Below are 27,351 nucleotides of genomic sequence, written 5' to 3' on the forward strand. Positions count from 1 at the left end.
ACAAGGTTTGACTTTTTTATCATTGTTTTTTTCAAATATTGTATTGGCTTTTGGATGTGTTTTGAAAGATAATTTATTTTTAACAATGAAAGAAGTATTCAACTAACTTATACATAATATAAGCCTATAGCTGAAACTAGTTGTTTTAAATTAGAGTAATTTAAAGTTGGGTGGCAAATTAGACTTGAAAGTGCTTATGAACATCCTGTTTCCTATTTTACTATGCTTACACAGTAACCAATAAATGCATAGTTTCCAATATTTTGTAAGATATGGTAATATATTTTCAATGAGTGATAGGTTCTTAGCAAAAATAATTTCTTGAGAATGGGCAAAGCAGTTTTTTGTCCAATTATTAGTACTGAGGTTATAACTGGATTGTTGTAGATGCCAGCTCTGTTGACTTTAAGAAAAACCTGAAGAAATGTTTATGGTGGTTAGAACAATCATTTAAAAACACTAGCATCTTACATGTCTTAATCATACTCTATGGCAGTGTAAGGACATCTGTATTTTTTTTAAAGATTAGTAGGGAGTCAAGCCCCTTGAACCTCTCATATCTGTGTCTACTTATGCATGATTAAATAATATATATATATATATATTATAAAGTACAAGTACAACATGAGTTGAAAACACTGAAGATGCATATTGTTTAACACATAAGTAGTCCAACAGTTGGCAGTTGATGCTGCCAGCCAGTTGCCTTTTTTCTATTCAGCAGTTCAAAATTAGGGATGGTGACAGATAGACTTTATAGCTTTGCCATGATAAAAACAAAGTGAGCAAGTTTTGAAGCAATGGGATTCAAGTCCAAGACCTACAAATCACTAACCTCTTAGTGTGGATTCTTGTATGTGGTGAGGGGACCTCCCAGGGAAGATTCCATTTTTTTCAGTTTACCTCCTTTGGGATCTAAACATCCACCCATATGTTTGCCATGCATGGTGACCTGTGAAGGGGAGGAGAGGACCCTTGTGGTTGAGGAATCCAACCCTAACACACCACTCAAGCCTTGAATTTCTGCAAATGGGCAGCCTTGGGGTGGCCTCCCAGGGTCAGTCGGCTGGTCCACTCGGGTTAGGATCAGCCAAGCACCAGTGTTGGATGTCCTCAACAGGTGTTGTAGACATTGTATCTGATGCTGGTGCTTGGGTATAGTGCTTGTGAGACCCTGGCATTACTGCAGTGCCCTTGTTTGGCATTGTAGTGCATCATCTCCTTATAGGGCTCCATGGTGGGTGGGGTCATTGGGCACCGAAAAATTCTTTTTTTTTTTATTATGGATCCTCCAAATAAAAATTTGAATAAAATAGTGAAAAAACAGTCTGCAGGTAAATGACCACATCTTGAAGATTCTGACCAGCAATCTTCAACATCTGTAACACCTGCACCTCATTTTCTTATACTGCATTCTCTTTTAGACAAACCTTTGAGGCAAATGTCTCCCTTTTTCATTCAGAAGAGACTAGAGGGACTTGCTGGCTCTCCAGAGTCAGTCGAAAAAACTTCGCTCTGGTAACATACTGGTGGTGGAAGCGTCCACGTCTTAGCATAGTGAACTCCTCTCACATTTAAAGGCGATTGGTGATATACCTATTAAGGTTACATCTTATGCTACTTTGAATTTGTCACAAGGAGTTATTGTTAAGAGGAATTTGAAGAACATCCCCGAGTCAGAGGTTCTTGCTGGTTTCTCCACCCAAGGAGTTTCTGCAGTGAGGCATATCTCCACTCGCAAAGATGGTATTATGATGCCGACCATTATCTTCATTTTAACATTTACATCACTGCATCCACCTGCCACCATCAAGACAAGTTATCTTAGTTGCAAGGTGTGGTCATACATTTCAAACCCTCTCAGATGTTTCCAGTGTCATCAGTGTAGTCACTCAAAAACATCATGTCGTGGTTCTTTGACATGTTCTCGTTGTGGTGACAAGGATCACAATGCCTATGAGTGTGAAACAGACTCTTGTTGCATCAATTGCAATGACTCTCACCTGCCCTACTTTCATTCCTGCCATAAAGGGTTGGAAGGAAAAGAGATGCAGCATTTGAAGCCTATTCAAAACATTACTTACCCTGAGGCTTGAAAGTTGCTGTCCACCACTTTATCTCAGATGTATGCTGCTGCACTTTGTTCCACTACTACAATGGGAGTGCAGACGGATCTCTGTGCCTCCAAAAGAATTGTTCTCAAACCAAATGAAAAGTCTTTTGACCTCCATGGTTTAAAAAGTTGATGGATCAACGTCAACACCTACCTCTGTCCGTAAAATACATTCCAGCAAACCTCAAGATCCACTTCTTTTGTTTCTGGGTACAGGCATTTCCTTGGGTACATCTTCCACCCCAAGATGCAAAATGATCATTCATTCACATTCTCAGTCACTGGAATCCTCTTCCATCAACAAAGACCTGCCCAATCGACCCAGGGCAGGATCCATAGAGTTTCACAGATCTCCCTCGAATAGAAACAATAAAGAAAAAAAGACATGGTCATAAATTGAAGGGCTCTCCATCCAGTTTGCCTACACATAAATAAAAATGGGCACCTTGATACAATGGAACTGTTTATATTCTAATCTGGATGATATCAAAGCACTGATTGCTTCCTACCATCCTGTATGTCTTTCCTTGCAGGAAACATTTCTGAAACCTGCCGATACAGTCACCTTTTGGCAGTTTTCTTTGTACAGAAATGACAGGCTGTGTGACGGATGAGTGCATTGAGAGGTGGCACTGTTGGTCGATCAGCATGTGCCCACCTTGTCTTTGCCACTCAACACACTCTTGGAGGCCATAGCCATCCCTGTTTCCTGGGTCATACCACCACTGTTTGTTCTCTCTACCTGTTGCCTGGAGAGACATATATATTAATCAGACCTTGATGCTCTCATTGAACAGTTGCCATCTCCCATTTTCATCTTGGGGGACTTTAATGGACATCATCCCCTCTGGGGAAGTGCTGGTATTGATAGGAGGGGTTGCTCTGTAAAGTGTATGCTCTATGATCACAACCTTTCTCTTTTCAATACTGGTTCTTCTACTTATTTCTGTGCACTGTCCTTTACTGCTGTTGATCTCTCAATTTGCTCCCCTTCATTATTCTCCCATTTTTCATGGAGGGTTGATGTTAATCCACAAGGTAGTGATAATTTTCTTGTAATCTTGAGAGAGGCTGGCCATGGCTGATGCCACCTAACCTGCATGCTCTGGTGGAAGCTGGATCAGGCAAACTGGTCCTTTTTCACTGCTTTTACAAAACTTAATCCTGCCATCGTCTGTAAGCCATCAATAGACGACTGTGTGGCAGCAGTAACTTACTGTATTATAGAGGCAACTGCTCAGTGTATTCCTAAAACCTAGATACGTTTTCCAAAATATCCTCATTCATGATGGAATCCTGCCTGTGACATGGCATGGAGGGCTCAAAAACGGGCCTGGGATATTTCTCGTAGGTATCCCACACTCTCGAACTGCATCGCTTTCCAGAAGATCCGTGTACATGCTTGGTGGATAAAATGTCAAAACAAGAATAACTCTTGGATTAAGTTCACAACCAGCATATCTTCTATCACCAGTTCCAAAGTCATATGGGACAAGATTTGAAAAGTCAGTGGGCAATATAATTCTGTCCCCTCTCAATCTTCCTCTCTGATGGCCAGGAAGTATTTGATACCCGGAACATTGTCAGTACTCTAGGTGAAAGCTCTTGTCAGGTATTTAGCACTTCTGTTTCTTTCTCCACCTTCTTAGACATGAAGATTTGGGCAGAGCGATCACCTCTTTCCTTTTGAGCTGATTGTCTCTATGATTTATAATTATTTATTTACACTGGTGGAACTCAAACTGGCCCTTTTAAACTGATTGTCTCTATGACTATAATTGTCCCTTTACACTGGTGAAACTCAAACTGGCCCTTCATCACTCTGGCTGTACATTGGTGGACCTGATGATGTACACTGTGAAATGTTGCACCATCTGTCTTCTGCTTCTCTTGCTATTCTTCTGATTGTTTTTCACTGGATCTGGCAGGAGAATGCTTTTTCTGACACCTGGCAACAGGCTATTGTCCTACCTTTCTCTGAGCCTGGGAAGGATCCTAAGACTCCTTCAAACTACCGTACAGTTTCTTTGATGAGCTGTGTCTGTCGTACCATAGAGAGGATGGTTAATGCTTATCTTGTTTGGTTCCTCGAATCAAACAACTTTCTCTCGCCCACCCAGTGTGGGTTCTGATGACAGAGCTGCATCAGGGACCACCTGATTCGACTATAAATGTGAATCAGAGAAGTCTTTCTCAAATGACATCTTATATCAGTATTCTTTAACATTGAGAAGGCTTTTGATACAACATGGAGGTATGGCATTTTGTGATATCTCCATTGATATGGCTTACATGGCCATTTGCTCATTTTTATTAAAAATATTTTAATGGAGAGATGATTCCAAGTTTGTGTAGGTTTGACACTTTCCCATTCTTTTCTACAGGGTCTTAAGAGTCCCTCAAGGCTGTGTTTTTAATGTCACACTTTTCAGTATAAAGATTAATGCCATCACTGAACAACTCCCTCTTACTATTGCAAATGGGTTCTGTCAATGACATTCACATCTCACGTCACTCATCAAACATGAGGTATATTGAGTGGCAGCTGCAGACTGTCCCCAATCTTTACTGAAGTGGATCACAGCAAATAGTTTTAACTTCTGTCTCTCTAAAACCATTTGCATGTATTTTTGCTACCAAAGAGTTATTCACCCTCCATATTGGTGAACTTGTGCAACATGAGGTCCCTGAGACAAAATTCTTGGGGCTTATCTTTGACCGTGAACTGACCTTTATACCACACATGAAACAGCTACGGGTGAAATGTACAATAGCACTGAACAGCCTCCATGTCCTCTCTTCCACCACTTAGGGAGCAGATCGATGTTCTATGCGAAAGATATATCGTGCTCTTATTTGATTGAAACTTGACTATGGATCACTGGTATATGGCTCTACCAGGACCTTGGCCTTGTAGATGCTGGGCCCTGTTAGTCATCAGGGACTTCGGCTCTGCACTGGGCTTTCCACACTTTTCCAGCTCGGAGCTAATGCACAGAGTCTCGTAAACCTCCTCGACACTTCTGTTGTTTGAAATTGTCTTGATTGTATGCTTCAAAACTTCGTTCTTTCCCAAAACAATCCACCTGGGGTTGTGCTTTCCTTCCCGGTGGGCTGTGCTTTTTCAGAACAGACTATTTGCCATTGCTCCTTTTGGCCTTTGTATCCAGGTACAGTTGGATGAATTGTGTCTGTTCTTGGATAACATTTCTGTATCTACTGGTCAGCTCACCTGCCATGGCTTACTAAAGCCCCAAAATGTGACCTTTCTTTAAGCCATCTGAGAAAAGCAGATACTCCTGATTGGAAATACCGCCTGTTATTTGCTGAACATCTTTCGAACCATCCTTCCATTCCTATTTATACAGGTGTTTTCTTAGAGCAAAGCCACATCAGGTTATCTGCTGAGCCCACTGAGGAGAATCAAACCCCTGATTTTAGCGTTGTAAATCCGGACACATACCGCTGTACTAGCGGGGGGGGCCTATTTATAAGGATGGTTCAAAATCATGTGACTGTGTGGGCTCTGCCATGGTTTGGTGGTTGTGCACAGAACCTCTACAGTTTCTGTGTTCACTGCTGAACTGTATGCCATTTCTCTTGCCCTGGATCACATAGAAGCTAAGCAGTACTCAAATTGCACTATTTATACTGACTCGCTTAGTTCTCTATTGGCTCTGAAACTGCTTCATGTTAGTTCTCACCCTGTTCTTGCTGATATTCAAAACCAATTGGCCCATTTCTTTTTAACATCTACTTCTATCCAGTTTTTCTGGCTACCAGGCCACATTGATATTTGAGGGAATGAGCTTGCTAACACTGCAGCTAAATCTGTCTGTTCTGGCACTATCACTGCTGTGCATGTTCCATACATGAATTGTAGTCCTGTATTCAAGGTTCGGCACCATGCTTGTCGGCAGTCAACTTGGTGTGAGCAACGTGAAAACAAGCTTTTCCAAACAAAACCCTCTATTGGACTTTGGCCGCCTTGCTTCTATAAGGGTCAGAAAGAGGAAGTTGTCCTAATTAGACTTCACATCGGTTACAGTTTTTTAACTCAGTGTTTTCTTTTATCTGAAACTGGTGCACCAATGTGTTGTGTGTGTAATACTCAGGTCACAATAAACCACATTTTATTATCTTATTATGTTTTATTATTCGACTCTCAACGACAGCACCATTTTAAACATGCTTTGTTCCAAGGTTTATTCCTAACATTAGACAGTGTTATTGGTGATGGTGACACTGTCCACCTTAGAAATGTTTTTAGTTTTTTAAAGGCCATTAATCTTTTTAATGCTATTTAAGTTTGATTTTTTAATTTATACATTAGACATTTTTTAAATGTGATTCCCTTTTAACAATCAAAGTATATCTTGTTCGATTTGAAATTAGGAAATGGCCATAATGTCAAATAATTCAAAATCAGGACAGGAAAGGTCAACTTCATGTGTCTAATGGTACTGTTTTAACTACCTGTTAGTCATCCTGGCAAGTTATAATAATTAAAATTTTGCTACAAGTCTTTTGAAACTTGTATTACTTTAAAACCCCCATAATGTCAAATAACTCGAAACCAGGACTGGAAAGGCCAACTTCAGGTGACTAATGCTGATTTTTGAACATACACGTTAGTCATCCTGGTGAGTTATGATAATTACAATTATGCTACAGACAGTCCTTTACAACTTGTATCACTGTAGTTTTTTCTCTTACTGTTGTAGATTACATGTAAAAATTGGATTTAATGCTATTTATGTCTTGAATTCAAAAATTCAACTTTGTTTTGTTTCACCTTAATTTTCTTTTATGAATTTTAATTATTTTATTTTAATTTTAACTTTTTACTGGTTGTTTGGCACAGATAGTTAGTTGTTTTGTGCCATAAAACACCAAACCAGCCAACTAACAAATCATTAGGTAATGCTATCCCAAAGCTGAAGTAAAGAAGAAACTTATAATGCTAAAATTGTACTTTGATACCTGAAGTAGGCTGGTCACAGATGTCCTTTAAAGTAGTTTGGTGCTTCATAATAAACAAACATAATAGCAAAATTTTGATTACTTGGATAGTTATAATGATCAAAAACAGTAATAATTGGAAATGCTAATTTGAGTTAATTATTGTCATGAGAATAAATTTAGTCAAAATTTCGATTAATTTATTGTTGGAATAATTGGAAACACTAATTTTTAGTAGTTGATTGATTCTGTGATTTGATGAAGTAATTAGTTTATTTGACACTAATGTGATTGTGGCTCATTGGTAAACAATTAAATTGTCCAGCTGTATTCCTGATGGCACCACTAAAGAGCACAATTTGGTGTTTCTGTTCTGCTATATTTGAATTTAAGACATTTTTTAGCACTAAATAAATTCATAATACCAACTTGTCATGAATCAGAATCTTGATCAGAGCATGAAGGAGAAGCCATCAATAAACTTGATAAATAAACTTGTATACACTTTATGTTTTGTTGAAGTCAGCAAACCAACTATTAGGTTTGTTTGGTATAGTGAAGAGAAGAGAATGGGGTGTTGGTACTTAAGTGTTCAAAGAACTTATAGGATCATTGCCTCTGATTTCTTTTTACTTTAGTCTGAAGAGAACAAGATTAAGAGGATAAAAGTTTAAAATATGTAGAAGATTGTGTGATTGGCTTAAAGAATGAGTTGCTCTGACTAATAGTAGATGCCAATCAATTTTGTGTAACTTGTCTTTGTTTAAGGATAGCTTTGAATAAATAAATGGTTTCTTGTTATATGTGTTTTATGTGCAGTGATGAATAGAAGCATTTTTATTATTTTAAATTGCATTTTGAGTTGTGTCATTTTTGGTGAAGTGATGTCAAACTGGTCTTTATCTATTATAATATTTATAAGGGTTAATAACTTTTCTACTAACAGAAATTTACAGTTGCAAGATTCTTATTGACTTGAGTAAAGTAAATATTCAGTTTTCATCTTTTAAAATTTGAGATCTAAATATTATTATTATTATTTTTTAAGGGTGTAAGATGGCTGATGATTTTGATATTGAAGCTCTCTTGGAAGCTCCATACAAAAGGAAGGTATGATAATACTTTTATCAGTGAGTTTTCATATACTAAAGAAAGTGTTTTTAGCTAAGAAGGATTTGTTTTGTTTTAAATTATGTCTATTCCAGAAATATATGCTGGTTTCATTTAGTTTAACTGGTGTCTTGCCAAATGTAGTAATTATTAATATTAAAAATGTACATATCACAAACACACATCAAGGTAACTTAGATGTTTTTTTACGAGCATTGAATATATATATACACACACACATATGTATGTATATAATCATAAAAACATTGTGAAACTGAATCAAGGAAAAATGGAAAACAGTTGTGCTTTTGCAAAAGGAAATTAACTATATGTGTAATAAAATACAAAAAGAAAAACTTCTACAGTAATTATGTACAAGCAGTGTAATAGGAGCAGTGGTATTGTGTCAAGTACCAGTAAAAAAGATGATTCCCATTTTCCTGTGTGTATTTTTATACTAACTCACCTGTTTCTAATACATCAGAAGTATAATTTTATAAGGGGTTAATATATTAATTTATGTTTATATTATGTCTTATTTTAAATTGATTTAAAAGAAAATTTGATTTAATAAAATAAGAACTTCCTTCTGGTACATTTCTTGAACATGGCTTTTTGATGGGCAGGTAGTTTATTTTGAAGACTCTGTGTCTGTACTGAAATTTTACACTAGGCTCTCCATTATCTTACTTTTCTCATAATGTTTTTCCTGCTTTGTATCTTGTATACAGACTTCTCTTAGACCTGAACCACTTCATTGTACAGGTTGGATCAGTGTGAGATTGTAACATCTTTGGAAAGTGTGTTTCAACCTGCCTATGTTAAAGTGATTTAATTGAATATTTCTAAAGGTTAGTTCAGTGTTACAAAAAATGTGAAGACTTAAGAAACACAATTTTTGCAAGTGATAAATTTCAGTCACTTGGTGGTAAGGTATTGTACAGAATGTCAATTTATTTATAAATTTATCTGTTGCAGGTAGTTGAGTCATTTTTGAGTTTTAGAATAATGTTTCTTCGTACATACAACTACCATATTAACTTACAAAAATAGAAATTATTTTCGTTCACTGCATAAAAGCTTAGGTGAAGTGTAAAATAAATTGTTTATGTAATACTGTCACATTATACATTTAAATGACATAATTTACAATTCGCAGTGAACTGTCAGTCAATACGTATATTGTGGTTTATCTGTAGTGTAATGTTTCCCAAGTGCATTTGGAACTAAGACAACAACCTTAGCCTCAATGAGCTTAATATAATAAAAAAGTAGATTGCTGGGAAGTATTTATTTAGACCTTCTAGAAAACACAAGACAAGTTTATGTGGGCAGGACAAAAAATTTGTGTGTGTTGAATGGCAAAACATTGTTTTATGGTATTCACCTTATAAGAATGTGGTCAACTTGTTACCTTTTAATAACAAGCAATTGTAAATTACGTAGTATAGCTCATACATTGTTACGTAAACGACTGCCATACTGCTTTTTATTTTCACATACCTAGTTAAATGTTTAGACATTGCAGCTCAGTTTATAATGCAGTACTTTCTGGAAAGTATAAATGAACGATACACGTTTTCAGGACTAACTTAATGTCATTTCTAATTATATGACTGACTTCTGAGTTATCATAGTTGGACTTGTAATAATGACTTAAACCTTAAAAGAGAAGATTGCTCAAAAGGGAAATAATCAGTTGTGGTGAACATACATGCAATATATCATGATAATGAGCAGTAAGTATAGATAATTATTTGACAACAAACTTCTGTAGATTAAAGAACAACTATATAGTGTTAATTATGTTCTACACAGTAGTAAACCTTGTTGTTTTTTTTTGCTACTACTTGAGCATGCCTACCCCTGCCAAAAACAAGAACCAGCTTGTTGTAATATATCAGTATTTACAAGAATCAGCTTGTTGTAATACATCAGTATTCTTGATATTTCACTTTATCAGAGAAGCTAGGGAAAAAAAAACATTCTTAATATTTTGTTTTTGTTGTTTTTTATATGTTTTTAATTTTCTTGGTAGTTAACATCTGAGGATGAAGAACCCTGCTCAAATTACCAACATGAAATCTTGCAGTGCTTTTTACAGGACATATTACTAGCTTCCACTGAAATGTAAAATTATTTTACCAATGTAAGACAAGGTACTGGGTGTTTTACATAAAACAAAAAAAAAATTATCATTTGGTTTAGAAGAACAACTAATTGCTGCCACTAGGTGAACTTTATGTGCCATCAGATATTGTGCTCTTTTACAAAAAAAAGCATTAGTTGCTGGTTGGAATTTTGTTTAAAAAATAAGTTGAACAATAGAAAAGAAAAAGTGGGGCATTGCATGTATTAAAAATTAGTTGTTGTTTTTTTTTGTTAGGCAGAAGAAGTACTTAAGTGGGTGAAAACTAAGAGGGCAATAATTTTGCAACAGTTTTAACACTATCATGCTAGAATGGTTGCATTCCTCTTTGAGGAAACAATTGCACCATTGAATTCAAATAGTATATGAAGTTAACTTGCACACACATACAAAATATTTTAGACTTGAATTTATTTAATAATAATGAGGGTACTCAACTGACAGAATAGTGTATTTTAATCAAAAAATCATTGGTTTAAGTTTCTGAATTTTTCTTATTGTAGATGACATTTATAGCCCCCTTAGAAAGACAGTCACAGTAGTTCTGGGTCAAACAATGCTCATTTGACCTCATAGCTTTTATACAAGTGTAGTTTTGGGTTGTTGTTTCTCAGATTAGGTAATTATTAATTTAATAATAATTTAATTGCCTGTGTCTTAGCTTTGATGAGTTGTAGGTTTATCATACAAATATATACTGAAAGATACTTTGTTATTCAGTTCATCAGATATTTACATAGAGACTGGAACAAAGTAGTTAAAGCTTAAATTAGGATGTGTTTATGAACAAGTTCCTGATGTTTTCTTTAAAGCTGATGAAAAAGTTGCATTAAAATTTAAAACTCCATTTGAATCATGATATTACAGTGTTATAGGAAAATAAGTATTTTTCATAAAAAAAAGATAAGATGTGCTTATTCACAAAATTCTTGAATGCAATGTATTAGGTTACATTTGGCTGACAAGGTCACTGTTTGCATTAAATCTTATTTTAATTACATAAATGGGGAAAGAAAACTGCTGAAAAGAAATGTAATTTATAAATGCTAACGTTCTGATATAATGCAATCAGTCCATGGGTCAATATCACAAGAATGTTATAATGAGATCCTTTCCAAAGTATCAAGTCAGTTTTATTTCTTAAGCTCCTTAATTAGTCAAGAGGCTGTTTCTGAGAGACTGTGTTTTAATAACAACAAATTATTATTAAAATAACATAATACAGAACACAGTGTGGCTTGAAGTGAGAATGTTTGACAAAGTTCTGTTTTATTGAGTTGCTCATTGAGTATTTTTTCTGGATGGTTTGTCATTTGTGGAGCATTTATACTTAAAAAATGTTCAAAAGATTATGAAAAACTGGAAATCCATTCTAAAAGAATAATTGTTAGTGAAAATATTTGGGTCCAAGATGGACTGAGCTCTGTATTATAGTGAACTTTGTTATAATGGAGCCTTAGTGTATATGCATATTATTATAAAATAATGAGTTTTAAACTTACTATGTATATTAAATGAAATTCTCTGATTAACATTTTATAACTTTGTTTTAGTAAAGTTATTGTTACAGCACACCATTAATCATAAACACAAGGAAACAGCATGCAAGGGTTTTTAAATTTATTTAGTTTTATAAAATAAAATTTTATATGGAAGGTTTAATGGCATGTAGGAACACCCAAAAATCATAAGTTAAATATATCTACTGCTGAGATGAGCATGTTTGTTTCTTAAAAATATCATATCCCAGTTGTATGTAAATAGTTCATAAAAATATGATACTTTACTTGCAAAAGCTATATGTAGAAAGTTCTAATGCAGTAAAAAGAAAAAGATAGATCATACCAGTCAAACTGACACACCCTGGCATGATAGTCTTAAGCAGGTGTGATGCATGTATTGGATTCTCATATTTAGTATGCTGTATCTGTGTTCTGTGTTAGCCCCAGCTAGATGTCGCTTTTAATAAATTTGAATATTTAAAATGAAACATTTTAGATATGGTATTCTGCTGTATTATTATAATTTTCTCTTTTTCATTAGATACATTAAAGTACCAACTCCTTCACTCCAGCCATTACCACGTGCTTGAGATGGATTCATGTACATGTACTTAGAACAGTCTCACAACAGGTGGGCAGTGAGCAATAAATAACTTCTTTCTCTCAACTACTGGAATACCAGTTGCAAATAAAACAACCTACATTCAGTGAAATGACTCAACAGTTATCACAGTTTTTGCCTAGACACACACTAGCAGTAAGCATTGATATACATAATACAGTGAAAAATTAGCATATTACAACTTGAGCTTTAAAAATTTTATATTTAACTCATTTGATACCAGTGGGGAAAAAAACATACAATTTCTGACCTGGCATTCATGAAAGTTAATGTCACAAACAGCAATATATCTAAAACAAATACTTTAATCGTAGAGTTTAATAACCATTAGGCCTTTAAAATGTAAATTTTATTTTTTGATCAATTTATAATTTATAATGAAATAAAAGTGCAATGTAAGAGACTGTAGCATTACACATTACAACAATGACCATCGACCTGAAAGCTGTTTTCGTATTTGCTTATATAACAATACTGTATAAGGCAGTTATGTCACACACTAGTCAACATTATTGAAATAAATAGTTGGAATCAACTTTTTTAAATGTTAGAACTATTGTAAGAAGATAATATATATATTATCTTGTGTAAATTAAACTTACCATTGACATTTTTAAATTTTTAAAAAAGTTTTATTCTTCAGCAAGAAACCACTTTGTGGCCTGCACTTGCATTTAGGGGATATTATAGAATCTGTATTTCACCCCTTGTCTCACATTATAACAGTAGGAACTCTGGTGTACATAAAGTATCTGCTAATGCAATTTTTCAGCAAAATAAACAGTGCGGAGAAACCCATTTGGTTAATTTATTAATTTTACCTTGTCGTTCAAACAGTACAAAATCATTAGTAACTTAGATTAGTTTAGCACTTGAGCATTTGCTCAGTTTCAAGACAAACTAAGTGAATATTTGAAAATATCAAACTACGTAAGAATGAAAGGAAGTTCTAAAACAAATTGACTGTGAGAAAACAAACAAACCAGATGATGTATTTATGACTTATTAGGTTTAGAAACTTGAAGTTCTAAAACAAAACGTATAGAAACAGGACTAAGGAAAAAGAAGACAGCTGTATGCTTCACAAATATATAATTTATTCATGACCATGGTTTCACCGTTAAAAGAATCCTGATGATGTTTCATACATTCAGTTGTTTTTGTGAAGGTGTAAATTTACTGATTTCCATTATATCAGTAAACATTACAGCAGAAATAGGGCAAAGATGAGATTTTTTAAAAAATTACCTTACCCAAAACAATTGTTTATAAAATGTATGTTAAAAAAATCAACATTACAGTTACAATTTATTTTTGTATGCAATTTTAGAGGAGAGATAAGACAATTTTTTGAAACTTTGTTGTCCTTTTGATACTGGTTTGGAAGTGGTTAAACTTTTGTAAATTAAACTTCATTTTACTTTTCATAAAAAAAAAACAGTCCATAAACAAACTATAATATATAATGACAATCTTTTCAGTTTTCTCATCATATATTTTTGTGTGAAGTTCTCTGAATTTGATCTGGCATTGCAATACACACACACACACACACACACACACACACACACACACACACACACACACTGGTGAGCATAGAGTTAAATCTTATTTGAAATATATTGTATGATTTCAAGCAGCTACATATAATACATTATTTATTAATTCTGTTTGTGTCAAAACATTGCAATCCTGGTAAAGATTTTGTTGGTATTTATATACTAAAACAGAGATTTACTTAACACACAAAATTTAACATTTTAGTTAGAAATTGTTAGTTAAATAATGTTAACTTTCTCTGCTTAATATTTTGGAAATTTTTTTGAACCAGCTTTACATCAAAATTACTTTTACAAATTACAAAAACTTACACATTATTATTTTATTAGTTGCTTGCATGCAGTACATGATTGTGACAAATTAACAATTCAAATATTTCAAAACTGTATGCACTGTATGTAGTGTTGATTCAGTTTTATTAAAATAAAACACCATTTTAATTTCAAGAAATTAATTTCAGCAGAAGTTGAAGAGACGTGGTTTCCTGTATACTTTTATATTTGCAACCTACTCAAATAGATTTTGTGTAAAATGGTATTTTGAATTATTTTATAAGTTACTGATGGAACAACATCACTTAATTCCAAACATATATTGAAGACAATTTGTTCATACTTTTTTCAGTGTCGTTACTATTTGTGTATTGAAACAAATATTTTGGTCTACAGAAAACAAGAAACCAGGAAACATTAATTCTAAAAATCAGAATTAAAATGTAAAAAAATACTTTCTCTAAAAAGAGTAATTCTGAACTTAAATTGAAATATTTGTTTGATTTTCATCTAGGCAAATTTTTAAATATGATTTAACTATTTAAATTTATAAAATTAAAAAAAAATATTGTAATTAGTATGATTTTCAGTTTTTGGCAAAAGCATCCAACATAGTTTACATAGGTTAGTTGCATTTTTGATTTTGTGATGTAGTTTCACATAACTTAGTTATATACATATAAAACTGGCTTGGGGCATTAAAATTCAAGCATAAAATTAGAGAGAATAGTATTTTCTAATAGCTGAAATCATCTCCCGTTCCTCTTATCTCAGGGTGGCTGGAAAATGATGACTGCAGCCCTTGTCCCATACTCCAATGAAGCCAAAAGCCTCAAGGGTGATTTGAAGAAGTCCTTTGAATTGATGTGAAACTTAGAGAGTAATTAAAAGGGCCCCATATTTGCTTTTAATTGATAAAATTGATTAAATAGCCAACTTTAATCTTTCAAACTTTCTTTGAAGTTGCTTGAATTTGATTCCACATTTCTTCAATTTCAAGAATTTTTGCTCCATTAATTTATAAATTAAGCAAATGAAAGCTTTTAAGTACTCTCTTCTTTGCAAGAATATTTCTTCAGTATTAGAACTGTATGTAAGGAAGAATGAGTGAGAAAAATAGAGGAAGAATTTATTTACTTTTAAGTACAGAAGTTGAGTGTGTTTCATTAAAATGATTTTGGTGCTTTGCCATGTCACTATGATACATTTATGCTCTATCTAATTATTGCTAATTTTGAATATAGCTTTGTAGTGTAGTTTTTTTTATGAATAGGCTCTGTTGTAAGTTTGTCATATCCAAAGCATATCTCTCTTTCCTGTTGCTTTCCATCTAACATACAAGGATGGCAGTTTTCTACTATGAGTTTTAACAGTCTGATTACACAAGTGTTATACTCAGTGCATCTGGCTACTTGACAAGTTTGTCTTCATATGGAATAACATGAATGCTCGTTTCATTTTTCAGATGCTTGAGGTATGTGACTGTTGAACCTTCTTATGTAAGTAGCTTGTGTACACATGACTTGTTTTGTTTGAAGACTCAGATCCTTCTTGATTTTATTGTGTATTCTTTCCTAGGATGTGTGGATAACTTTTGACACTCAGTTGTGCTCATGGATTCTCACCTGTTACCAAATAAAACATCATTGCAGGTGTTTGATTTATTGCAGGTTTTTTTGTTTTTTTTTTGATGATTCTGGATTCCTAAGTTCATACGTATTCCATTGTTTTCTATTGTTATTAATTAAAAGAGATATCACTGTCTTGGAGATTCAAAATTCTGAAACTGAACACACCTGTATGTCCTGAATACATTGGTATTTTGCATTAAAAGTGACTGTTGTACATGTTTCTAAAAATGATAAATTTTTGCTGAAATTGCACTACAGAACGGTGTCTAATGTCTAAGTGTTGTTCTTATACATACTGCTCTGCTTTAATTTTTTATTGCGGTTATGTCGTGAGATTTGCTAACTTCCATATTCAAAATCAATTTAATATAACATACTCAGCTGTCTTTATTTCTTTAGTATATCAGACATTGATTGTAAATGTAAAATGTGACTACTGGTAAGTACATTTAAAATGCACATGTAGGCTAGCACTGTAAGAAAACTGATGCATTCAAGAAACTCATAAGTATCGTAAACAGTTTCCGTTTCGTTGATGCAGACTGTAAACTTTGAGAATATTTTGATTAAACTACACGTACAAGAATCATTCTGTATGCTTATAAAAACTAAGAACCTATAAATTTCTAAATCCTTAAACCTAAAGTGCAGAAAAACTAACAAACAGTTCCTGGTTACATCTAATATATCATGTTATAGATTAAAATTTTTTTTTTGTTAATACATTTGGAGGAGATAGGGTTGCAAGAAGGACTTCAAAGTAAATAATTTCTTATATGTGATGAAAAAGTTTAGATTTTCCTATCTTGCAGAAGGGATTACTGAAGAGATTTGCATTAAAAATCATTATTTTTTGTTGTTTGTAAACTAGTAGATAGGTATAATAAACAACAGATATTTCTTTTATAGTGATTCTTAGCATTTGTACTAGAATCTAATCTTGAGTCAAAGTGCAATTAATTTATAGATAAAAACTGATCCTAATAACATGAGTTACACAAAAATGCATTTAGTATTGTAATTAATTCAATAAATTACTACAAGGGTTTCATTTGTATTTTACAAAGAGAATAACAATTTATCCTTTTTTTTAAATCAGTTCTTTACACTTTTGACTAAATAAACTAACACTGCAGAACAAACGATAGTACAAATAAAAAGTATTATTTGATATATTAAACAGCCAATACTGTTAATGTGAGTAACAATAAATAAATAGTGTGATTAGGGAGTATAGAAGCAGTAGTGGTTGGCTTGAAATGCTGTCATAAAGTGAATTAGTTTTGAAAAGTGTAATGTCAGTATAATATGCCTGTTTTTCCATTCCTTCCCAACTTGTCTTTTGACCAGTAAACTACTCTGCAGTGTAATTTTAAAGTGGCATATCTGAATGTGACAAACTTATGATGACACATAATTGTTGAAACTGTATGAAGGTATTAGAAATAATTTAGCCATAGTACAAACAGAACTTATAGTTTGTGAAGGTACAGAATAATAAGATAAAAATACCTGAATTGGCCTGAAAATATGCTGTTAAATTTGATAGAAAGGAAACAATGTTACAAATACTAGAAAGTGATCTAACACTACTTCTATCTTTTTAACTAACCTCTGACAGTTAAATATATAGAACTAACAATAGGAAGTAATAAGCAGTGTTGAAAAGGAAACAAAGTCTCTAGAAAGTCCATTAATGATATTTGGAAAGGAAAGCTACAACACACTTTAACCCTTTCACAACTGGTCATGGGTTAAAAGCCATGTCATTGTGTTTGTTGACTTGAATTCAAAATTTTGTTGAACTACTATTTCATGAATTTATGTAAACAAGTTTGAAATCAAGTTGTAGATTATAAATCATGCTATAATATATTCAAGTTAATTTCTTAATTTAAAAGTAAATAGTAAAAAAAACTTAAATATATATTTTAGTGATTCACGTGGTATATTTAATGCATCACTGTTTAAAATTAGATGTTTGTGATTTCTAAATACAAAGTTTGTAGCTTGATACAAGTTAGGAACTTAAATTATCAATACTAAGCTAGAATATAAAATAAAAACCTCATTTTTTTTAGTATTTTTTATATACTGTAACAAACACAGTGACCCTGTTCATCTATTTCTGTTTTTGGAAACAGTCCCTTATATACACTTACTTCACTATATGAATGTATGACATATGAATACCCAATCAACAGTTTAGAATCTCCTTATGGTTTTCTTAACCATTTTAATCTATGAAAGCTGCCACATTCTTTCAAACTAAGATTTCAAGAAGGTCAGTTGTGTCCTTAGTCTGCTCACAGTTTCATATTTTTTAAACTTAAATACATCTTAGTTATGAAACTTAATAAATTATAGTGTGATTCTTTGGTATCAGTATAGTTATTTATGATATTTTGGTTATTTAACTGTATATATAAAACCTAAAATTTTTTTTGTCCAGCATCATCCAAGTTCAAAGGTCATAGCTAGAAGAGATAATTATTTACTTTATTGTGATATATTTAAAAAAAATAAGTTTAATAATTTATTTATAAATAGTAATAATCATCTATATGCATATATAATATGTAATAAGTGTGACTGTTATATTACAAAATATTAGTCCACCAAAACACAGTCAAGACAAGGGGGAGACCAAAGGTCAGCTTTATATTACTGAATACGTAATATAGGTGCATGTGCATCACATCAGTGCAAGTTGTGTAATATTAGCTAGGCATGAGTGAAAGGTCATATAATAATAATATAATATATATATATATATATATATATATACATAAAATTATGAGATTTAAGCTACTATATAGACTAATTTGTAGTTTTGTGTTACAATATGTATTCATTCTAGCACAAAAAAGCATAATTATTTTTCCTTTTTTTTTATGATGGTCACATGGTTGGTCAAGTAAAAGACCCTGTATAGTTAGGGTATAGAAAATAAAATATAAAGTCCTACTGAAAACATATATCTGAAATATATTTTAGGTACAGAATCTTTAGGTACAGAAATTTAGGGTAAGTTGCTTTTTAATCTTAAATGCTCCCAGTGGATCACTGGTAAGTTTGAGGACTTACAGTACCAAAATTCCAATCTTGATACTTGCAGTACAGCTAGCTTCTTTGTGTAGTTTTTTTGCTTGACAACAAACAAAATAATTCTAAACTGATGTATGTGAAAATGTATTATATATGCAGCACAATAAAAACATTTGACGTAACTCAGTAAAAAATTCACTGATCCTAAAAAATAAACAGTTAAAGGTTTATTATTTATCAGGGAAACTTGTGCTGAAACTAGATGACTTCTGCAGAGACTAAATTGATAAGGTGGAAATTGAAATTTTATAAGAAATATTAAAAATTATTGTAATACCTAAAAAAAATTGTTAAATACTAATGGCAACTGGGCCACATCTTCATATTCGTGAGTTGTGTATATATTGTCACATGCAATTACACCAGTAGTAGTAATACTAGTTGTATTATTCTGTTAATAGCAAGGCTCAGTTTAGATTGGATGAGGTATATCAGTTTTATGTGATGTTAACCAGAATCTAAAATGAATAGCAGTTTGTTGCAACTGCATAGCAATGATTTACAACTAAAACTTTGTAAAAAGTTAAACAGCAGTAAATGAAACAAAACTGAGAAGAAATATATCTATTATATATATATATATTATACCTGCATTTTTATTTAATGTAAATGTTATTAAACATTAGAAATTAAGATAAAGAAGGTTTAGTAAATTATTGTATAGTACAATACTGTATTTGATATTTTCAGTCAATTTCAACAGTTTTATAATATTCTAAACAACTTTCAACAATAAGCATTGTTTGACTCCTTATGTTTTTCTAAATTCTGGATTTTACATAGCTGTGTATTATTAGGCTGCCTTTGTGATTGGAACCGTTAACAGTCAGCTTAAACAGAGGCACATTTTCCATTGGAGGATTAGTTAACGAAATTCAAACAGTGTCCACAAACAGCCTCACTTAGACATGACCTGTAGTGAGATTTGTCCCTGCTCATGCTTAAAAATGCTCTTTCTAATATGGTATTAAAAACAAGGAAGACAAATGGAATATCTATGACATTACATCAGTTTGAAAAAAACTCATGCTGCCTTATGAGAATAACTGAAACAATTTCTTCCCCATTCAGATGCTTCAAACTCCAAATTTAATGCATTTCTATCTACATTGTTATTTTCTAATAAGCCACAAAAAATGGTGCATAAAGTTGTCTAGCTTCTCATTACCAAGTTTATTCTGTTCTTTTGGCCATGCTTCATAGTTTATTGATTTCACTGTTAGAAGAAATGAGTCGTATGGTTTTGTGCATTCAAGTCTCCAAATCTGTGGCTTACACAATCAGTTATTTGAGCTTTTGTACTCTGAAACTACATTCATAAAATCTGCAATTTCTGACTCAGATATTGATAAATTCACACCTTTTTACCTAACCCTGCTACTCTTTTTAGCCTGTGTTAGCAATTTCATTAATATCTAAGCCAAAAACAGCCAGATGACTCCTGGAAAGTATTATATAGCACATCTAGTTATGTTATAGCATGTAGGAAGTCAATGCTATCTTGCTGCAAATAACAAGGAGAGATTGGCCTATATTTTTACTAGTATGTTTAATTATGTGATATGTTGTTTCTTATAAAAGACATGTGGCATGTTGATTCACACCAATGGTATCATACAAACATTATGCAGGACTACTTTTGTGCAAGTGGTTCACAAGCACAGTGCAGTTAAAGTTGGTTTATAGATCTATAGCATATAGAATAAAATACAGTTGCTAAAAGAATATTTGATGCTTCAAGTCCTAATAGACATGACTTAAGTATGATATTGGTCTAATTAATGTTTAAACTGCATTGTTTATTATCATACTAATCAACATAATGTATAAATACCAGCCATATATTTATATGCAAAAATCTCGAATGTCTATACTTTCTATTCTAGAAGTGTAGGTGATGCTGTCACACTGGGTTTGGCAAATTGTAGAGGTGGTTAAATGTTAGGTTTACAACAGATGTGTTTAAAATAGGTTTAGTGTCTATAAAACGTCACTGAAGTAAGAATAAATTCATATGTACCTGGATTTTGCTACTTTTTACTTGTGTTTATGTGCACCATATATCAACCCAATTCTAATGCTTGCATATGCTAGATTCTAAAATGGTATGTCCTAGCCCTAAAGCTTTCTAGTGTGTATAGCAAAGTGGCAAGACAACATACAGTATTAGGTCCCACATAAAATAATTTGAGATATGCAGTCATTGCTATCATGATTACGTATAGCAACAGGCTGGCTGTGCATCACAAGTTATAATGCAAATGTGGTCAAAGTGAGCCCTGGTTAGTTGTTATATGACTGAAGCTCAACAAGTTTGTTTGATCAATGGCAAAGTTAGTAAGGCTGTTTAAGGTATTATAATGTGATGGATGATTCTGTTTGTTGCTGGTGGGTGCTGTCATCCAGTTGTCTTTTGTGTCCAGCAATTAAAGATTTGGGATGGTGACAGACAGCTTTAGTAGCATTGCTATAATCAAAGACGAAGAAAAAATATAATGGCAAGTATGATTGATAGCAACAGGAATCAAACCTGTAACTTTAGAAACAAAGGGCAACTACTCTAATCACTGTGCTATTCTACCTTGAAGCTGGATGAACTGTGATTTAAATGAAAAAAATAATAATAGATCACAGTGACAGTATTTTGATTGCTTGGACTGTTGAAGTAAATATAAATAGTAATAATCATAAATGCCAGTTTTAATTGGTTGCTTATTTGTATTAGATATGACACTAATGGGTTAACCCTATCATTATGGGTCACAGGTCTTAAATGATGTCATTTCTTGTGTGTTGATTCTCATTCATAATTTTATTGAATTACTATTTTATGAATGATTGTCAATAATTGTTGATTATAATTCAAAATTAATATGATTAATTAATTTTGTAATTTAAAAGTAAATATTAAAAAAGAAATATTAATTTTTGTGTGTCAAGTGGTATGCTGAATATAACATTGGTTAAAATTAGGATGTTTCTGATGTCAAAATATAGAAAGTCTGTAGTTTTGTAGGAATTAGGATCTTAAATTATGAGTACTGATAAGTTACAATGTCAAATAAGAACTTCCTATCTTTTTTATTTCCTGAGATATTGCAACATTACTGAATCAAACACTGGCTCTGCCCACCTCTTTCTATTTGTTTACATAAACCTATTTCTGTTTGATATGTGAACAACAAACTAAAATTTCAGTGTTTTCCACATGGTCCTCTGAGCCTTTGCAAAATATTTACGAGGGAAACCTTTTTCTTACATGGCAGATTTCAACTGATGTGGTAAAAACTTCATTGAACTTGAAATTTCATATTGTTTTATACCCAAATATATGTTAGTTACCAAACTTGACAGATTGTAGTGGAATTCTATAGTATTTATATAGTAGTTTGTTTGTTTTTCTTGGTATTTTAAAATGTAAATAAGAGAAAAAAAATTGTTTTTACATTCTTCACATGAAATATTTGATAAGGCTTAACAACTCATGACATGCAGCAAACAAGTACAAAGCTTGTAACTAGGAGAGAGAATAGTTTACTCTACTTTATTTACTGTTCACTGTTTTAAGAAAAACAAGTTTAAGAACTTGTTTGTAAATAGTAATAATGTATGGTAACTGAAATATGGCTGTATTTCATAAACTGCTAATTTGCTAAAACACATTCAAAACAGGTCATTCTTGTACAGTAACCTTAGTGCATATGTGCCATATCCTTACAACTTCTGTAATGCTTTCTAGGCATGGTTAAAAAGTCAATATGATAAAAATAATTATATATATAAATATATAATGTTATGAGATTTAAGCTATTTATACTAAACATTTGTGTTTTCTAGTTTATAAGCTGAAGTAATTTCTATGATGAAAAAAGGAAAAAAGCATAATTTACATTTTTCCTATTTTTTATGGGGTTTACAGGTTCAGTTAAATTGACCCAACCCATTCAAAAGATACAGTAGTAAAAAGAACAAGTAAAAATACAAGTTTTTTTTCTTAAAAACAGTTGATAATTATCTGGATGTTATTAAGATTTCACATGAGAAATTTGAAAATTTTCTGAAGCATAAAAGAATTTTTAATCTTAAAATCATAAAACAAGGTGTGAATGCAATTTATTATTACTTTTGTTTTATTGTGATACATTTACATAATTTTAAACTGCTTTTGTTAAATAAAGAAGTAGCATCATTTAGTGTTTTTGGTTTGTAAATGAAATTGACAGATATTCTTAAATGAAAAATTAAAGAGTTTATAATTCTACAAGTAGACATCTTGAAATTTGCCAATATTTTCAGTTTTAAGTCTGAAGGCTTGTAATGCTAAGAACTGGGTTTCAATACTTGGGGTGAGTATAGCACAGAAAAGAAACTCATTGTGAAACTTTTTGTTTAGCAACAAAACAAGCAGTTGACAAAATATATATAGAGTTGTGTCATTTCACTCAGTTTGTTTTCATATTTAATTACACAAAATCTAATATTTGGCCATTTGGATATGGTCCAAAATAGTAAAAACGTTCTCCAGCAATGCTGATTTTTTGAGTACTCATTTCTCCTTCAAAAGATATAATTAGTTATTCATGTTTTTGCACTTGTTAACAGAATTTTCAGAACATAAAACATTGAATCTGAAATAAAAGTATATAAAATTCAACAGCAAACCTGTTCAAAACTCAAAACAAAACATTAAGATATGATTATTGCATGTGCATTTTCTTTAAAATATAAAAATGTAAAAATATTTTTATAAGTGTAAAAACAAGTAAATGCTATCATAAAAATTGGCTTTTAAGAAATCATTTTGTTCTTCCAGCATTGCACAAAAATTATGGTTTAAAAATTTTTCAGTTAGAAAAGTTTTTTTAAAATTACATCAATACAAACTGAAATTAATGTGTTGAGAATAGTTGTTGTTAGTAGGCCTCTCACTTATATTTTTTTTCTCTTTTTTAACTTTATATTCATTAGCAGTGGATAGAAAGATTTGTTTTTCCCAATTATATTCTAGTAGAACATGTCAAAATTCAACAAAATATATAAAGTTGAAACTTTGTAGAATGGATGGCAACTGCCTGTTGTGGAGCCACAAGCGTAGAGGACAATGTTTCAAAAGTCTTCCTCTACACTTGTGTCTCCACAACAGGCAATTGCTGTCCATTCTACATAATTTCATCATTAATACTCTGTCTAAACAACTTACCAAAGAATATATAAAGTTGTTGTATTTCAAGCCACAGTCTAAAACTAAGGACTTTCAAATTCTTAAAGTAGATAGAAATTGATAATTTAAAATCTCTTATGTAAGGATCATAAAAAGTAAGCAATAGAGACAGAAGGTCTGTAGACAATATTTACTCATACTACAAATTATTATTTTAGCTTCATGCAGTTACCTAAATTTGCATTTGGTGGAGTCAAAATAATGATTTGTAGTTTGAATAAGTAATGTCTACAATATCTTCAGCCTTTACAAATGTTTTTATAATCCCTATTTGCATGTTTTTAATATTTTATCTTGTTTATTGGCCTTTTTTATGTTCAACTATGGGCAAAGGGTTACTTGATATGATAACTAACTTTATGTATTATATTTGTTATAAACATAATTAGTAGTCAGCTGATACATTTCATGATCTACTGTAGCTATTGACCATTTGATCACATTAGTTCAAACTGTGCTCAGTGGACACAGCAGATAGCCTGATGTGGCTTTGCTACATGAGAAACACTAGTTCAAACTGTAAAGTGTTAAGCTGGAACTGAATATTGTCTTGGAGATTTCTTTGAGCATATCATGAGCTAAAATATTTTCTTTGTATCTAAATTTTTTATACATGCTTAGACTAAGACATAACCTCCACTAAGGAATATAAAGATTTTACCAGTAGAAATGCAGCCTTTTCAAATAAAACATAAACATCTAAAATATTGCTTTAAATAAACTTTCATGTCTTGTTGAAGTAATTGTTCTGTGAATATGTTTAATAAAATTTAATATTATATGAATGATTTTTTATTTTTCTCCTTCACTTCGTACAAAATATGGTGGTTTCTAAAGGCACCAGTTTTATAGTGAACAAAACATTGAGTGTCTACATCTTAGTCCTATAATGTTCATCTATTATTGGCTGGTAATTACTGTTACTCTGTCCTTAAATTTGTTAAAATGAATCGTATGTTTCTAAGAAAGCTAATTTCAAGAGGTAATTATAACATTATTTATACGAGAATGATGATGTTTTTTTAACTGATGTAAAATATAGGAGAAACTAGCTATCTTTTCAATACCCTTATGGCCTTTGCAGTACCTTATTTAATACTCTACAAAAGGTTTGGGTGCAGTATATCAATCCTTTTTTGTAGAGGGGCAAGAGAATATCAAGAAAATTTGACAAGCACGTCTGTCTGAGTGATTTTTCTGTGTAAGACTAACATGTATTTTTTGTGCATTTTTTTATGTGTATAGCATTAGCAGTCAGTAGTAGGTTTTCAAGTGATGTTTGAACTGAATTGTAACTGTTTAAGATATTTTGCTCAAACATTCTGTTAGGGTTTTGTGCAGTTTCTTATGATCAGTTACTCTGAACCTTTCTTGTGGTTCATGATATTGGAAAAGTTGTTTGCAAAAACTGCCTTGTAAACAACATTTTCTACATTTACATCTTCAGAAACATAACTTTTTAACTTATCAAATGGAACATAGCTTTAATAGCTATGACTGTTGAGAAAAAATTGGTTCAACTAAGTGCAACTAAGATGGACAAAACATCCATTTTCCTAAATTATTTTGTTGTAAGACTTCATCACTGAAGTCAAAGTTATTCAGATTCAATTCATCAGTCACAGTTGTTTATGTTTTGGCAAAAATAAGGTTCTTCTTTGTTATGACAGTGTAAATTTTATAGTAATACTTTGTTGGGATAGATGTGAAAAGCAACATTTTGGTATTGCTGTTGCATACTTCATAAAACTGCATTTTGGTAGTTTCACCAAAAATGGGCATTTGTACTGTAATAAGAAAAGCCTTGGCACTGTGTATCTTTATGGTAATACAGACTATATAACATCTGTTAGTTTTGTTTGTACTTGGTATTATGTAACTAGTTAATTCCACAGAACTGGTGAATAGGAAATTGTCATGCTAAACTAAGTGTTGATAGTAAACGTCTGTATTCAGCAATTCTGTTAGTAACCTTGAGAAACTTGAAAATTGCAACATTAGTTTCTTGAAGTATTATAATTGTAGTATGATGTGTCTTGAGTAGTTGTCATTGTTTCATGGTTGCTAATGCATAGTATCAACAACAGTGATTAGTGTGCATGGTTTGGTGCTACATGTGTATGATCATCCTAAATATGATATGACTTAAGATTTCCTATTTATGAGCTATTAGTACAGCATGCTCATGCATTAAGCATTGAATTTACCATTATGTTTCAAGTTAATGGAATGGAGTTGCCCTGGATTTTTTTTTTTTTACCTTTTATCCTTATTTTTCATAAAGAAAAGCTATAATTTAAGATCATGTGCTAACTAGACAAATTTCATCATAATAAGGTTATCTTTGATGAATTAATGTTTTACCACTTGCAGTGAGCTGTACCTTGTTTAAAAAAATCATCTTTGTGAGATAAAAGCATCAAATATTTCTTATATCAAATAGAAGTTGAGCTAATAAAGTATTCCTTTTTTAGATTTTGGAAAAAGTTTTAATCTAATTGGTTTTAAACTGTAATTTCATTGTTTAATTTAGATGTTTGCTAGAGGGTGCATGAAGTTAACTTAAGCCTACAATACCAAGAATGTTCAGACATGTAGTGATTGAGAGACCTCGTGAAGTGTGTAGAAACAAAGCTACATTAAAAATACAAGAATTGGCAACTAGTGAGTCAGTCAGTTTAGCTCAGTGAAATATTTAGATTTAGTGGAAGAGTTGGATTAATGTTAATTATTGCAAATATTCAGCTACTAGATTGATTAGCCATGAGATTGTACAAGTAAGTATATTTTTATGTTGGTATCATTTACAAGCTACTTCTGTTTGTATATTACTTGTAAGTTTATTTCGATCTACAAGTTACAACTGTACAAATGAAGGCAGCTTGTAGAAAATTTTATTGAAGAAATTAATCATTGTGCAGACTGGACTTAGTTTTATATTTACCAAATAATTTTAAAAAACATACATCAGAGTTTAGTTCTTTATACCATTTGACTGAGTACAACACAATAATGATATCAATGGTAAAATCTAACCATATTAAGATACTTGCTTTAAACTATAGCAGATTAACTTAAAATTGTACTAGAATTGATAGGTT

The 27,351-nt window shown here is 31.9% G+C and overlaps 1 protein-coding gene across 9 annotated transcripts in view; it reads left to right on the forward strand.

The window, feature by feature from the left end:
- The window catches only part of LOC143248384 (RNA-binding protein 39-like), a 60,796-nt gene that overhangs the window by 8,191 nt on the left and 25,254 nt on the right, over nucleotides 1-27,351 (forward strand). For 4 of the 9 annotated variants that reach the window (XM_076496746.1, XM_076496749.1, XM_076496761.1 and 1 more), the window contains one exon: nucleotides 8,124-8,185. In XM_076496746.1, the coding sequence (XP_076352861.1) occupies nucleotides 8,132-8,185 (54 nt within the window). In that variant the 5' untranslated portion in view covers nucleotides 8,124-8,131. Of the gene's footprint in view, nucleotides 1-8,123; nucleotides 8,186-8,916; nucleotides 9,037-12,377; nucleotides 12,468-15,064; nucleotides 15,129-27,351 lie in introns of all 9 variants that reach the window. The other 5 variants (XM_076496772.1, XM_076496789.1, XM_076496781.1 and 2 more) reach the window with 2 other exon arrangements.

This window comes from Tachypleus tridentatus, chromosome 1 (genome assembly GCF_004210375.1).
Source record: "Tachypleus tridentatus isolate NWPU-2018 chromosome 1, ASM421037v1, whole genome shotgun sequence".
Taxonomy (NCBI): Eukaryota; Metazoa; Arthropoda; class Merostomata; order Xiphosura; family Limulidae; genus Tachypleus; species Tachypleus tridentatus.